At 31.6% G+C, this 14,831-nt stretch overlaps 1 protein-coding gene across 1 annotated transcript in view; it reads left to right on the top strand.

Annotated features, from left to right (window-relative positions):
- Window positions 1-369: 369 nt before the first annotated feature.
- The window catches only part of LOC111716306 (RUN domain-containing protein 1), a gene marked incomplete at both ends in the record, with an annotated part of 26,824 nt that continues 12,362 nt past the window's right edge, over window positions 370-14,831 (top strand). The window contains 7 exons of the mRNA XM_023491745.1: window positions 370-525; window positions 2,036-2,122; window positions 3,124-3,206; window positions 6,946-7,018; window positions 8,301-8,343; window positions 8,478-8,538; window positions 14,671-14,772. Coding sequence (XP_023347513.1) covers window positions 370-525; window positions 2,036-2,122; window positions 3,124-3,206; window positions 6,946-7,018; window positions 8,301-8,343; window positions 8,478-8,538; window positions 14,671-14,772 — 605 coding nt within the window. The remainder of the gene's footprint in view (window positions 526-2,035; window positions 2,123-3,123; window positions 3,207-6,945; window positions 7,019-8,300; window positions 8,344-8,477; window positions 8,539-14,670; window positions 14,773-14,831) is intronic.

Raw genomic sequence — 14,831 nt, 5'->3', positions numbered from 1 at the left:
GGGGGGGAATTGAATTATATATATAGTCCCCTATAGTCTACAGCAGTCTTATATATTCATCCACTATTCCTTTAATTGTATATTGTAGTCCATAAATTGTTTGCCTGTATAAATGGAGTTGACAGTATTAAATAATTCCTTAGTCAACTTTATAGGCTTGTAAGAGGAGAATTTAAAGGTTTCTTAGTCCGGCCCGGAGAGTCTTCTGAAGTGCGTGTGCTTTATTGGGCGCCATATTGGGCGCCATATTGGGCGCCATATTGGGCGCCATATTGATCTATACTACTTTCATAATCAATATTTAAAACTATTATTATTATATTTTTAATAGTATAATTATTCGAATTTTCATTATCATCTTCATTTTAAAAATCCCAGGAACCGGAGAAAGAAAGTTCTCAGAGTGAAGAAAGGCGGAGCAGAACAGATCAGGGGCGGATACTAGAAGACCAACGGCGGATTGAGGCAGATGCAATATCAACCTTGAAAGTTAAACTAGAAGAACTAGAAAGTTATGCCTACCAGGTATTTTTTATAAAATGTTGTACAAGCATACAATCTTGGTTAGTCAGGAATGGGGATTGCGCTAAAGAATTTGTACCGGCTCGGCCCTATCGCCGTACTGCAACAGATTAATTCCGCTCCATGATTGAAAATTTCTCCAAATTTTATCATAATTACGACATTAAAAGTTATTTTAGTCACGACCACAATCTATATATAAATTTGGCTTGTCTGTCTGTTTGTTTGTCTTGGTGTCTGTTTGTTTGTTTGTATCCAATAAACGTCAAAACGGCTGAACCGATCGGGCCCAAATTTTTTGTGGGACATCACGTGACCACAGGGAAGATTTTACGAATGATAAAATTTATAAAAAAAGTGTTATAAAGGATTTTAATTTTGTAAACAAAATTAAATTGTTGAAAATCCGCGAATAAAAAAAAAAATTCTTCTTTGTTTCAATATGTAAACAAAAAGAACATGTTCACAATTTAAATAGAAGATGGTCGCGAAGCGCCTAAAAGCCTAGTAAGATAAATTTCTCTGCTTTTCTATTAGATAAAAAGACAAGTTCAAATTTGTGGCTGCATTGTTTTTTATAGATATTTGAATAAATAAAAAAATTTACAGAAATAAATAAATTTAACCGATCGGGCCCAAATTTTTTGTGGGACATCACGTGACCACAGGGAAGATTTACGAATGATAAAATTTAAAAAAAAAAGTGTTATGAAGGTTTTTAATTTTGTAAAAAAAATTAAATTCTTGAAAATCCGCGAATTAAAAAAAATGTTCTGCTTTGTTTCAAAATGTAAACAAAAAGAGCATGTTCACAATTTAAATAGAAGATGGTCGCGAAGCGCCCTAAAAGCCTAGTAAGATAAATTTTTCTGCTTTTCTATTAGATAAAAAAACAAGTTCAAATTTGTGGCTGCATTGTTTTTTATAGATATTTGAATAAATAAAAAAATTTACAGAAATAAATAAATTTACAGGAGATATATCGGTCATAATCAAATATTTAATCTAAAAGAAAAATTAAAAATGCATGTTTGTAATGTCTTTCATTTTACGTTTGTTGAACGAACAACGTTTTTTTGACCATTATGAGGTGTGGGGTTTACATTAAGACAGATTTTTTGTAAATCAGAAGGACAAAATAAATTCATTTGAAAGAGGTTTATTAGATTTAATTTTATTGTAAAGGAATTGCCAACATAATGTAAAAGGAATTGAGTCTTTGCCACTCACTATGATTTTCTAATCCCTTGATTTTTGCAATTGAAAGTCGTTTTAGATCTTAGATATTTCAAACTATTATTTAATCAAAGATGTTCATTGTACACCATCAGGGCCCCAAATAATTGGGATTAGAAAATTTGGGTAAGACTAAAATCCTTTAAGGATTGTTTTATAGATATTATATATATATTTTCATGTTACTTTTAAAGAGAGTTAACGCATAATGGGCCGTTAAGAAATAAGTCGATTATTTTGATTGTGATTAAAATGTTTAAAAATGTTTTATTTATAGGCTGGAGAAGCCACCCTTCCTTCCTCCCTAGTTCTACAAAGACAATCTGTAGTGTTGGAACAACTCAAGGAAAGATTAAATATAGATGTAAGTTTATTTTTTACTAAGGTTGTATATAAGGTTGTATATAAGGTTGTATATAAGGTTGTATATAAGGTTGTATGTAAGGTTGTATATAAGGTTGTATACAAGGTTGTATATAAGGTTGTATATAAGGTTGTATATTAGGTTGTATATGAGGTTTTATATAAGGTTGTATATAAGGTTGTATATAAGGTTGGTTACTCTCAATGCGCTCCAATGTACGGAAAATGTCGTCTCCTAAGATAGATAGATACAAACCTCATATGACGTCACTCTCGCCTCTATAATCAGTGACGTCATTTGAAGTTTTAAACTATTTATCTTTGAAGACGACATTTTCCGTACATTCTAGCGCATTGAGAGTAACCAACCTTACATACAACCATGGTTTTTACTAATTCTTACAATCTTCTACAAGAACCAGAAAATTCTGGAATAGCAAGACGACATTCAGACTCAAGTTAGAATAGTCCAATGAACAGTGTAAACAGACCCCTTTCATTTAATAAGTGATTTTAGAAGTTAATAGTAAAACTATTTGCATTGTAGCACCTTCAAAAACTACCATTATAATGACATGAGCCATTTTGTTCAAGTTATCTCACTCAAACTTTGTGAAGGGCTGTCCATTTGTCTAATTCTGCACCAACTTTTTTTCTGATACCTGTTATTGAGCTACTGAACCCAGCATTTTAGTGCCGGTGGAGAAAGTGCTATGATGTCGTCTTCATATTCTCCTTTTTTATATTATATTCTTATTACATTATACAAACTAGGCTTTTTTATCTATCTATTAATTATCTAATTATATCTACTATCTACAATCTACTACCTACTTTCTACTAACTTCTATCTACTATGTACTACCTACTATCTACTATCTACTATCTACTATAATCTTCTAATTCTATCTACAATCTATTACCTTATATCTTATGTCTACTATATATCTTATTTTACTACTTCAGTATATGTATTATGTACATACTATTTACTATGTTTAGGTATCCGATATTGCCCGTCTCTCCGAAGATGAATTAAAAGCCGAAGTTGACTCAAAACTTTGTCAGTTTGTTAATCCTCTAAGGTTAGTAGTTAGTACTGTCGAAAATAATGTGATTTAAACGTTGATTTTTTATCAATATCTTTTTGTAAGATAGTAAAACTTTTCTTGTCTAATTTTACTAAATTAAACATAAAAATCAAACATAGTCTGTCTAGCTTGAGTTTGATAGCTTACATAGATAAGTGTTATGAGCATTTTTTCTTCTTCAAAACTAATTATTCTATCATTTTTTTCCCCCAGCAAATTATTAAATAAACTCTTAAATAATTTGAGCTAAGAATCCCAGTATTAGCTTATAATTGATATATTGAAAGAAAGAATCTGATCCTAAAGTTGGCGTGGGGGGGGGGGGTGAGTCGCCCGCGGTTTCCCCCTCCCCACAATTTAGGCCCTATATTTTACACTAACCTATTTCTTTCAATCGTAAAAACAAAAAGAAGCTGCCGATTAAAAGCTTCTCTTCGTTACTTGTAAACTTGTAATTTGTAAAAAGCTTGTATAGAAATCAAAACTTTAATAGAAACGTCGTCTTCATTCTATTGATATAAACGTTGACTACGGTATTGTAAGAAACATGAAACAAACAAAAAAATATAAAAAAATTATATCTTTTATAATTATATTTTTATATCAAAAAAGGTGTGTATAAAATTGTACTACAGAAATAGGTTGCAGTGTATTCTCTTTGAAATATAACAAAGAAAGAACTCAATTAAAAAAAACTAATTAATAAGATATATTCTAGAATTCTCCAACATTTCTCAACGTGAAAAACAATAATTAATATAATTCCAACGAATAATTTTTTTTCAGAAACAAATCTTTTAAATGTTTTCAGCTAGGTTTAATTAAGCCAAGATAAATTCTTATGTTTAAATTTTAAAAAATGGATATTTTAGATTGTTTAAAAAAATGTGAAAGTTTTTTTGATCTCCCCTTTTCTTGTTCCATCTCTAGATTAACTTTTGTTGTAAAATGAAGAAGGAAATAGTATTTAACTTGTATATTGGGAAGTAAATAAGAACTTGGAAGTTAGAGATTCCAATTAATTTAACTTTTGGCACTTTTCCTAAACCTTGGAAGGGATTGTCAATGTAATTTCAAGTAGCCCTATAAAAGGAAAGTGTTCAAAATTTATAAATTAGCATGTCTGAATCACAACGATACCATTAACAGCTTTGTCTGATCAAGAATGAATGAGATATGCATGTTAATCTTTTAAAATTAATTATTTTCAATTGTGGCTTCTCTACAAAGTGACTTGCCCATTTTGCCTGCAGAAACAATGGGAGGAAAATATTTTAAGTGCAATGTTGAAAATCAGAAATAATCCTCTTTGAACGGCCAAGATTACTTGAAAGTACAGCAACGTTTAACTATAGACTACAATAACAATTCACAATATTATTCTCTTCTTTTTTGTTTATTGCATTTTTTCAAACATAAATTTAATTTTCGTAAAATGTTTTTCTAAGAAATTTATACGTTGCGGGTAGGAGGGGGAGCAGGATTTTCTCCTCTTTCTGCAGCTGACAAGTGGAGAAAATACTCTCCCCCCTCTCACTTGTCACTTCAACTTCCGCCAATACTCAGTTACGTCCATAGAGAATAGAATATATATTAGAGGGGAATTTAAAGAATCTCTCGGTATGAATTTTTTCAGTCCCTTTCAGCCTGAAAGGGAGTTCAAAGTGTACAAATCATGTAAATGTTCACAAATAATATGCAGTAGAGTACATTAATACAGTATGTTCCCTAGACTATTCATTTTAATTTTGAATATTTAAAGCTGTTAAATAAACTTTATAATGAATTATAGGTGAATAAAAAAAATCATTTGATTTATAGTTATAACAGAAAATCATCGTTTGTAAAGTGAAAGGCATAGAGTCTATGTGAAATGATCATTGGTCAATTATGAAACCAGTCTATTTCATAATTTGGTTTTCTTTTAACATTAATTTTAGATTTTCTTTAAAATGATATTCCAGGGCCCCCAAAAGGTTATATAGCATAAATATGTGAAGTACACCTGCAGTATGGAAACAGTACAACAAAATGGCCGTTTTGCACTTTTTCTAGTAAATTCCCCTCTAATATATATTCTATTCTCTATGGTTACGTCATATGAGGATTTTTACCGACCATGGCTAAAGAGACGACATTTCCCGTTCAATTGATCGCAATGTCGTCTAAATAATTCCACATAAAATATTGAGTAAACTAGTTGTTTACGGTCAAATCCCATAAATCTCTGTAAATATTTTCAAATATAGCATGATTGCTAACTATAATAAACCATCCTTGGTGATATTTCTCACCAAAAGAAAAGCGATGACGAAAATGATTCCGCTGTTTTTGATCGTTTCTCCACTAAAGATAAAAATCTGGACAAATTTGGAGACTAAAATGCTTTTATAGGAAAGTAAAGTAATTATACAGTCAGAAATCTTGAAATTGTGAAGGAAGACGACATGTATATTGAATATATTATATTATGAGGCGGATACAAGTTTGTGGGTAGTTTATTTCCACCCGCCCCCTTTCTCTCGATAATCGATTTTTCTCCACATTAACAGTCCCTTTCTCTCTATACAAAATGGAATTTCTTTTCTTTAAACCATGAACTCCTATGGTATAAACTATAAAATGCACATTAAGTTAATGGTATATAATATTTATTATTCATTAAAATACAGGGGGAGGTGGTAATTGCAGTAGTTTATGCACAGTTAAGTCGTATGAATATTAAACCATAAGTGTTTTTATTTCATAATACAAACTACGAAATAAAATCAGTATTGCTCTAAAAGTCGTCGTTAATTGCAGTAGTTTATGCACAGTTAAGTTGTATGAATATTAAACCACAAGTGTTTTTATTTCATAATACAAACTACGAAATAAAAATCAGTATTGCTCTAAATGTCGTCGTTAAAGTTTGTTTCCGTAAAAATAATTCCTAAAACTCAAACTGGAGGGAAATCATTTTGGATTTATTTTCCATAAGTGTGACATTTCAAGGAATAATGCTTGACAGTTGTTAAAAAATAAATGTTCTGGAAGAATTAACTTTTAAATCTTGAAATGATTCTAAATATACAGCTGCATGCAGGGAGTCGGTATCCTCAATTTTTCATATAAAAACCCTATTATAGAGATTTTGCACTTTTTCCTTTGAATGCAGAATGATATTTTTTGTTGCCGTAAATGGAGTTTTTAGATAATAGGTTAATCTTGCATTTAGATCTATTATTTTATAAAAAAAAATAGTTTTTCCTACAAACTAAGATTTTCTAATCCCTATATTTTTGTACCCCAATGTTGGAGACCTTTTATATTTCAAACTGTGAATTTTGTTAAATCATATACTCTAAGTTTGAAATATCAAAGGTCAACACCATCAGGTTGTAAAGATATAGAGATAAGAAAATAAGAGTTTGTGGCAAGACTGAGACAAGCACCATTATCAAAGACTAAGTGGAGAACCCATGGCGTTGCCGTTCACCCGCTCTTTGTCGTAAATTACGATTTTAGCCATTTTTCACTATAAAAGAAAACTCAGATAACTTAGAATTTCAAAACCATGCTTAGAACATTTCCGTGGTTCTCGAGTTTTACAGTAAAAGTTTGAGGCAAATCAGTCAAGGGGTTCATGAGTTATGATCGAACAGACAAACAGAGATTATATATAGATGGTATAAATGGTACCTCTGTTTAATTTTCAAATAAGGAAACAATCCCTTTAATTATATTGATTTAGGATGAAGAGTCAGCTTGTATCCCAGCTACAAACACAGATTCAAGACCTAGAAATGTTTATACATTTTATCCAGGTAAATTAGGAGGAAATACCTACATAGAAACCCCTTAATAACGAATACATCGAAAGAATTCACCAAATGTCGTATTATTCACTTTCTGATAATGGAATGTTGCAGCTATTTAGTTTTTTAATTAAATGATTATATGGAACTCTTTAAAACTGTTCCCGCATATTCATGGCTATTTAATTATTTTCGCAAATACTAAAATTTACCTAATATAGTATAACTGTCATTGAAAAATTGTCTAGACGACATTTGATAAATTATTCCGATGTATTCGTTATTAAGGATTTCACTGTATGATGGATAGAAAGGGAAAGAGATAGTGCTAGGCAAAGTTCCGTTAAAGAAATGGAGGTTTTTAAATATTAACAGAAGAGTCCGGTAACGAAAGTTTAAATCGTTAACAAACGGTAACAGCCGTTTTTGGAGAAACAAATTTACGGTTGAAAAAACCGAAACGGAGCCGTTAGTGAAAATAAAAAAACGAAACGGAGCGGCTGGGGGAAAAAAACGAAACGGAGTGGCTAGGGGAAAAAACGGAACGGAGCGACTAGGGGGAAAAAACTGCCCAGTCCTAGACTGAGAGATGGATTGATTCCCGTCCCTTTCAGTTCTTTCCATATCACTTTAGTTTTTAAAATTTTAACTTTTTTTAAAAGATTTTTTTACATATAAAGTAACGTCGAGGATTAGAACTGTCAGACGACGTCGACAGGTGCGTAATTTAAAACCATTTGAAATATAAACCACTATATTTGCATATTTAAAAAGCCTTAGAAAATTGATAATGAAAAAATATCACATCATGCTAATTGTGGAGCATGGAAGCCAGCTGCGTTTACTGATATATGCTATTTATTAAAACAAACTTTTGAACCTTCTCTCTTAAATAAGAGTTTATTGATTTTCAAAAAGAAGCTTTCCTTTAAATAAAATCCGTAAAAGAAAAAGAACTACAGTGATAACCAGAAAACTCTGAAATAGGAAGACGACTTTCAGATCAAAAAAGTCCAATAAACATGAGTTTAACAATTTTTTAGTGTAAGCGGACCGATTGCACTGAATACGTGATTTAATAAGTGTCTGGTAAAAGTAGCTGCTTTGTAAACAACATGAGATACACTAAAGTATTGTAATTATGTCGTCTTTCTCTTCCATTGTTTTCTGGTTCTCACTGTTGTAGGACTTCTATTCTTTAACATTTAAAACGTATAGCTCAACATAAAGGACGAAACAGAAATAAGAAATATTTTTCTATTTGTTTAATTTGCTTTATAACTGTATTTAGGCTAAAGAACTAGCTTTATTTATCAAAATATTTTGGACTGCTGGTCCTTGGTTTAATTAAACGATAGTTTGATGAGATTTTTAATGAAAACAGTTCTTGCCTCATTGGCACACTTACAATACATCCTGGTTTGCCAATAACGTATTGTGTTCAATTTACTTGTATAAATGAAAGCAGAATCTTCGGAACGGGTTCGAAAAATAGAGGAACAAAAGCAAACGTTAAACCTTCTGAAAAAGTGAGTATTTTAATGGTTGGTTGGAATAGTCTTGAATATTGATTTTTGTTTTGGTTTAACTTGGTGAATAATTGAATATGGTGGTGATACTCACATGGATCTAAAGGTTGAAAGCTCTTACGCAAAAATCGATGAGAATTTAGCCAACTACTTCTCAAAAAATAAAGCTGAGTTGCAACAAGAAGTACTTTTATTCAAAAATTGTATTACTGAGTTCGAAAGGCAAAATGAAAGGTTAAGGCGTTGCGACACTTCAAAGTCGACAAATTTCTTGAAATTGATGCAATTTTTCTTAGCAGTCTGGATCTTTGTGAACTTGGCACAGGGTTACCCACAGAGAATGAGACTATAATAACGACCAAAAACACATTAAATATGACCTTCTGAAAGTTTAATTTGGTCTTCTGCCTTGTATATTATCTTTAATTAATATATTAAATGACTTTACTACGGTGTTAGGCGATTTTATTAATATAATGAAGACGAGTTTCGATTTTAATTTTGATTTATATCATGCATGCTTTTAAATTGCATGAAATCAAAGAGAAACTGTAAAGAAAAAAAGGTTCTCTTTAACTGCTTGTAAACTTGTTATTCGAAAAAAGCTTGTTAACAATTAAAACTTAAATCAAAAGTCGTCTTCATTGTATTGCTACAATCGCCTACCACCGAAAGAGAGAAACAAGTTTACTACTGAAGGGACCAAGCATGCAAGAAAAAAGACTGAATAAATTCTAAAGTCTTACACGCAGTGAATAACCCTGTATGTGGATCGTGTTTGCACTTTTAAATTTTCCAGATTTGTGTCGGACATTTTGTAAGTATAGACTAGATTTTAATAATATGGCTGCAACAGTAACTGAAAACAATAAAATTCTTACAGCTTTTTTTTTAGATTTCTATACGTTATCTGTCTCATTAGAAATTTTGTTGAATAATATAGAATACAATTTGCAATACAAGAACGATAAAATATGTATTTGATATAACGTTTTTTTTCAGGTAAATAATTAGGACGAGAATTATTTATAACAAACTATTATAAAATTTTAACAAGGTTTAAATGAACGTCAAAAATATTGTCCTTGAATCATTTGATTCAAAAGAGCTGCAAAAATAAAATAAGAAAAAAATTGAATACCAATTTAAAATTAAGACTACAAATCAAAATGTATCTACTTTATATAAAAACTAAAATTTGTTGATAGCGTATAAGAATAAACAATGTAGATAATAAAAGAAAATAAACTTGCTGTTTAAGAATCTAAAAAGTAAAATCGAATAATAAGGATTAGAAAACTATATTAGATATCTATATATCAAATTTCTTCGCTCACATATTAATTATATGTAAGCATAGCTGCACAAATAGCTGGACAAATAGCTGGACAAATAGCTGGACAAATAGCTGGACAAATAGCTGGACAAATAGCTGAACCAAATTGGCTGCTTTTTAGGGGAATCTATAAGGCTAACAAAATTGGATTGTTTTTAATTCCGAGGGGAAATCATGATTTGGTACCAAGCACGGGTAACTACAGGGTGTCCCAAAAACATAGGAATTCAGTGACGAATTTGATATTGTCTTTTTAAATAATTCTTTGATTTAGTATAGTGATACCTACTGAGAAAGCTGTAATCTATAAGAATTTCGTCTACAATGTTCACATTTTGTTTGTTTATGTTTTGACTGCATACAGTTGTACTTAGTAAAACATGAAAATTGCAGTATACAAACAGAGTCAACTTGTCCGTCTTCACTGGTCATATTGCGGAGACATTATAGACACACCCTTTTCATAAAATAAACTCTAGCAGACATAATAATTTATAGCTTTTGAAATTATGTAGTACAATGCTAATTCATAACAAAGACGATATCAAATTCGTCACTGAATTCCCATGTTTTTTTGGGAAACCATGTATGTCTTTAAACAATAATATAAACCTAGGCAACGTCGAGCACTCTTTAGCTAGAATTGTAAAGGAATAAAACATATATTGTATTAATATAGAAATTAGAAATGTACTGTGTACTGTGTACTGCGTACTGTGTATGAAAACTGGTGAAATTGTATAAAATACTATTTTATTTCAAATATGTAGATTGTTGAATAATATTCTAGTATAGTATTCTACTGCAGACTTCTATAATGGTGCACTAACATAATTTATTCTTCTCTTTTTATCCACACAAACTCACCCCCCCCCCCCCCCTTAATTAGGAAGGTTTGGTGAAAACATTTATGTGAATACTTTAATTATTTAGTGAATAATTCAAAGTTTCGCAACCCCCTGCTTTGCCTTTTAAAACCTTTGTGCATCGTACCTACCAGCATAATTATACTTCTCCACTCTTATTCAATAAATTTCATCTTAGAAAGTTTTAAAAGAAAAAAAAAAACTCTAAAAGGAGAAATGTAATTCTAAATTCAAGTGACCCTCCAGTTTAAAGTTGCATGCTCCATTTACAACGTGTGTTCAAATGTGAAAGATATCTTCCTTTTTCTAAACTTAAAGTGATTAGTTCTGATCATTTCCTACTCTGCAGCAAAATATATTAAACTTGGATATCTCATTCATTGTTGATCAGACAAAGCTTGTGAATCGGACAGGACACTCTTTAAATTAATAATTGCTTGAAATTACGACTACTGCAGTCTCTTTAAGTTTGCAAAGAAATCCNAGTCCTTAGAGGGACAGTAAGCGTGAGTTCAAGTAACCCTCCTTGAAAAGATGGCAATGCCCAATCTACAACGATACCCTAATCTACAATGATACCCTTACAACCTTAATCTGATCAAAAATGTGGAAGATACCTTCGTTATTCTGACTCGAAAAGTATTTATTTCTGTGAGTTTCTCCATTGTTGTTTTAGAAACAAGAAATGCGAGGTCACTTTCGAAGAGAAACCACAAATGAAAATAAACATTTTAAAGAAACAAAAACATTGATATCTAATTCATGCTTAATCAGACAAAGCATTCAAAGGTACCATTGTAAATCGGACAGTGCCACCTTTGCATAGAGGGTCACTTAAAATTATGCTTAGTCCCTTTTAAGAGGTGCTTATAGTCCCTTTAAAGAGGCGCTTAGTCCCTTTAAAGAGGCGCTTAGTCCCTTTACAGAGGTGCTTAGTCCCTTTAAAGAGTCGCTTAGTCCCTTTAAAAAGGCGCTTAGTCCCTTTAAAGAGGTGCTTATAGTCCCTTTAAAGAGGCTCTTAGTCCATTTAAAGAGGCGCTTAGTCCCTTTAAAGAGACTAGGAAAATAGAATAATATCTAACATTTTCCAGTATTCAGATAGAATTGGATTTATTTTGGAATATTTTGAGTTTATCAAAGTTTTTACTGAGAGAACATCAAATATAAATTTTGTTCTGTTTTTATTAAATCTAAAAACAGAATAAATGAGTTTTTACCACAAGCTCTGATTTTATCATCTCTATATCTTTGCAACCCAATGCCGTAGCCCTTATCTATTTCAAACTATTACATCTGTCAAGATCATAACGTCTGAGTTTGAAATGTCAAAAGTTTTTACCATCAGACTGCAAAGATAAAGGGAAAAGAAAATTTGAAAATTGTAACAAAGACTTAATTCCTTTACAATTCTACAAATTTAGAGCTAAGATTAAGAATTAATTTTACACTGAATAAAGTCAGTAGAACTTTTCGAACTGTTTTAAATATCCTTTACGTCTTCGAACACAAACTTTCCTTTTTTCCATATATCTTTTTTGCGAGAGAGAAAAAATACAAAACTTCTCTCTCTCAATTTTGACTCTATTCTTTCTATTTTCCAAGTGGTCATATGTTATGGGTAATTCTGGGGCATTCACAATGCATATTTACAACTTTCGGGCGAAAACTAATTTCTGAAATAACAAACACGGAAAGATAAATTCCTTTGAAGACGAAAAGACTTTTCTTGGAATGAACAAACTCCAAAAAAGTATTCAAATGTTATGTTCAGATCTGGATGAGGTTAGACTTTCCAAAATCTTTTCCGGAATTTCGATTTTTCTGCTGTTTCCTGGAATTTGTCCTCTAGTTTAAAAACCTTGTTTTTTAGATTTTCTTTAAAAAATTATTGCCTTCGTGGAAGTTCTCTCTGTGATTATGATAAAAAAAACAATTAATGTGATTCTAAATCCAGGATTCTCTGATATATTCCTCTTTGCCACGCGGTCAGTCGTTAAGAAGTTTTCTCCAATTATCCAAGATTCAGCAAATCCTCACATCATGCTCACAAACTTAGTCAACTATAGGAACTATAGGAACTATATAAACTATTGGAACTATAGGAACTAGAGGAACTATAGGAACTATAGAAACTAAAGGAACTAAAAAACTATTGGAACTATCGGAATTAGAGGAACTATAGGAACTATAGGAACTATAAACTATTATAGGAACTATTGGAACTATTGGAACTATAGGAACTATAGGAACTATAGGAACTATAGGAACTATAAACTATTATAGGAACTATTGGAACTATTGGAACTATAGGAACTATAGGAACTATAGGAACTATAGGAACTATAGGAACTGTAGGAACTAAAGGAACTACAGAAACTTTTAAAAACATTTATCATTTTTAATTGACTTTTTAAAAAGTTCTTAGTTATACATATCATCAGCATGGGTGCATTGGGTTACGAAGGTTTGGTTTGGATATTCAGAAATTTTAACATATTTTACATGTAATTACGTTTATATATAGCTTGTATTTACATGATTTAAAGGAGGCAGGTAAAAGATAAGATAAAGATACTGGATATTGGGATACTCAACCAACTTTATTATGTTTAGTAGAGAATTTAGAAAGCTATTTCTAAAATTAACGATGTACATTTTCCTTACTGTAAGAGATTGTTCGCTATTTTCTATGTAAGGCAATGCATATTGATTTGTGAAACGCCAGAAATATTCTATCCGTAAAATGAAAATCTGAAAGGCTGGCAAGCATATATACGTAGTTCAAAATCAGTCGTAATCACGAATAAGTCTGGATGACGACGACATTTGAAAACTCAAGAAGGTAAATCTATTGTCTTCGTCATTCTCTGTGTCCTTAAAGGGAACAGGAACATCAGATATAACTCATGGGTCACGATTAAGAGCTAAAGTGATTAGCTTTCAGCCTATACCCCCTTTAAGATTTCTATCCAATTTCCTGAAAGTAATTGCAATAAAGTTTTAAATATTGTCGTTTTTAAGCAAAGATTGCAAAAAGTTTTTTTTTGCAATTTTTGCAGTTTTATGCTATTTTTCATGGCAATCCTCTTGAAACTATTAAAACTACGGATTGTTGCTAATTATGTAGCCCTGTAGCCCTGTAGCCCTGTAGCCCTGTAGCCCTGTAGCCCTGTAGCCCTGTATCCCTGTAGCTCTGTAGCCCTGTATTCCTGTATCAATAGCTGTAGCCCTGTAGCCCTGTAGATGTAAATAGTCCCTAGGCGGGTATATTTTACACCATCACTCAACCACAGAGTTAAGAAAACCACAGAGTTTGAAAATAGATGAATCTTAATAAAACTCTAATTTCTATCCGATGAGTCTATGAAGTAGCAGCAAGACCAGCAAGAATCCGGGTTCTCGTGACATCTTTAGAGTCCTCGGAGAAAGGTTGAAATTGAGTTTCAGAAAAATCGGATAGAAATTAGAATATTTCCGAATACTTCCGCATTTATAGTAAACCAACATTTAAAACAGTGTCCAAGTCTATTTTTTTGCAGGGATTTCCTTTTAGAAAATTTATTTAAAAGATCTGAAGAATTTGTACATTTGTTACGTTAACCTAACATTTTTCTTCGATGTCGATTGTCGGTGTAATCTGTCATTTACTGTACACCTTATTGTACTGCAGGGCTGTATCTGTACTGCAGATGATAAGTACTGTACACATTATTGTACTGCAGGGCTGTATCTTTACTGCAGATGACAAGTACTGTACACCTTATTGTACTGCAGGGCTGTATCTGTACTTCAGATGACAAGTAATGTACACCTTATTGTACTGCAGGGCTGTATCTGTACTGCAGATGACAAGTGCGTTACACCTTATTGTACTGCAGGGCTGTATCTGTACTGCAGATGACAAGTACTTTACAACTTATTATACTGCAGGGCTGTATCTGTACTGCAGATGACAAGTACTGTGACGTCTCTTGGCTGCGGTTCACAGAAGTTTAAAAGCAACACATTAAAAGGAGAATCAGGTCATTATGGGTAAGTTAATGTTTTATACTGTTTAAATACAAAGCAAACCCAATATAGGACAATTTACG

This window comes from Eurytemora carolleeae, unplaced genomic scaffold (genome assembly GCF_000591075.1).
Source record: "Eurytemora carolleeae unplaced genomic scaffold, Eaff_2.0 scaffold1961, whole genome shotgun sequence".
NCBI classification, from domain to species: Eukaryota; Metazoa; Arthropoda; class Copepoda; order Calanoida; family Temoridae; genus Eurytemora; species Eurytemora carolleeae.
Note: the sequence above shows the minus strand (reverse complement) of the source record. Positions and strands in the feature narration are given on the sequence as shown.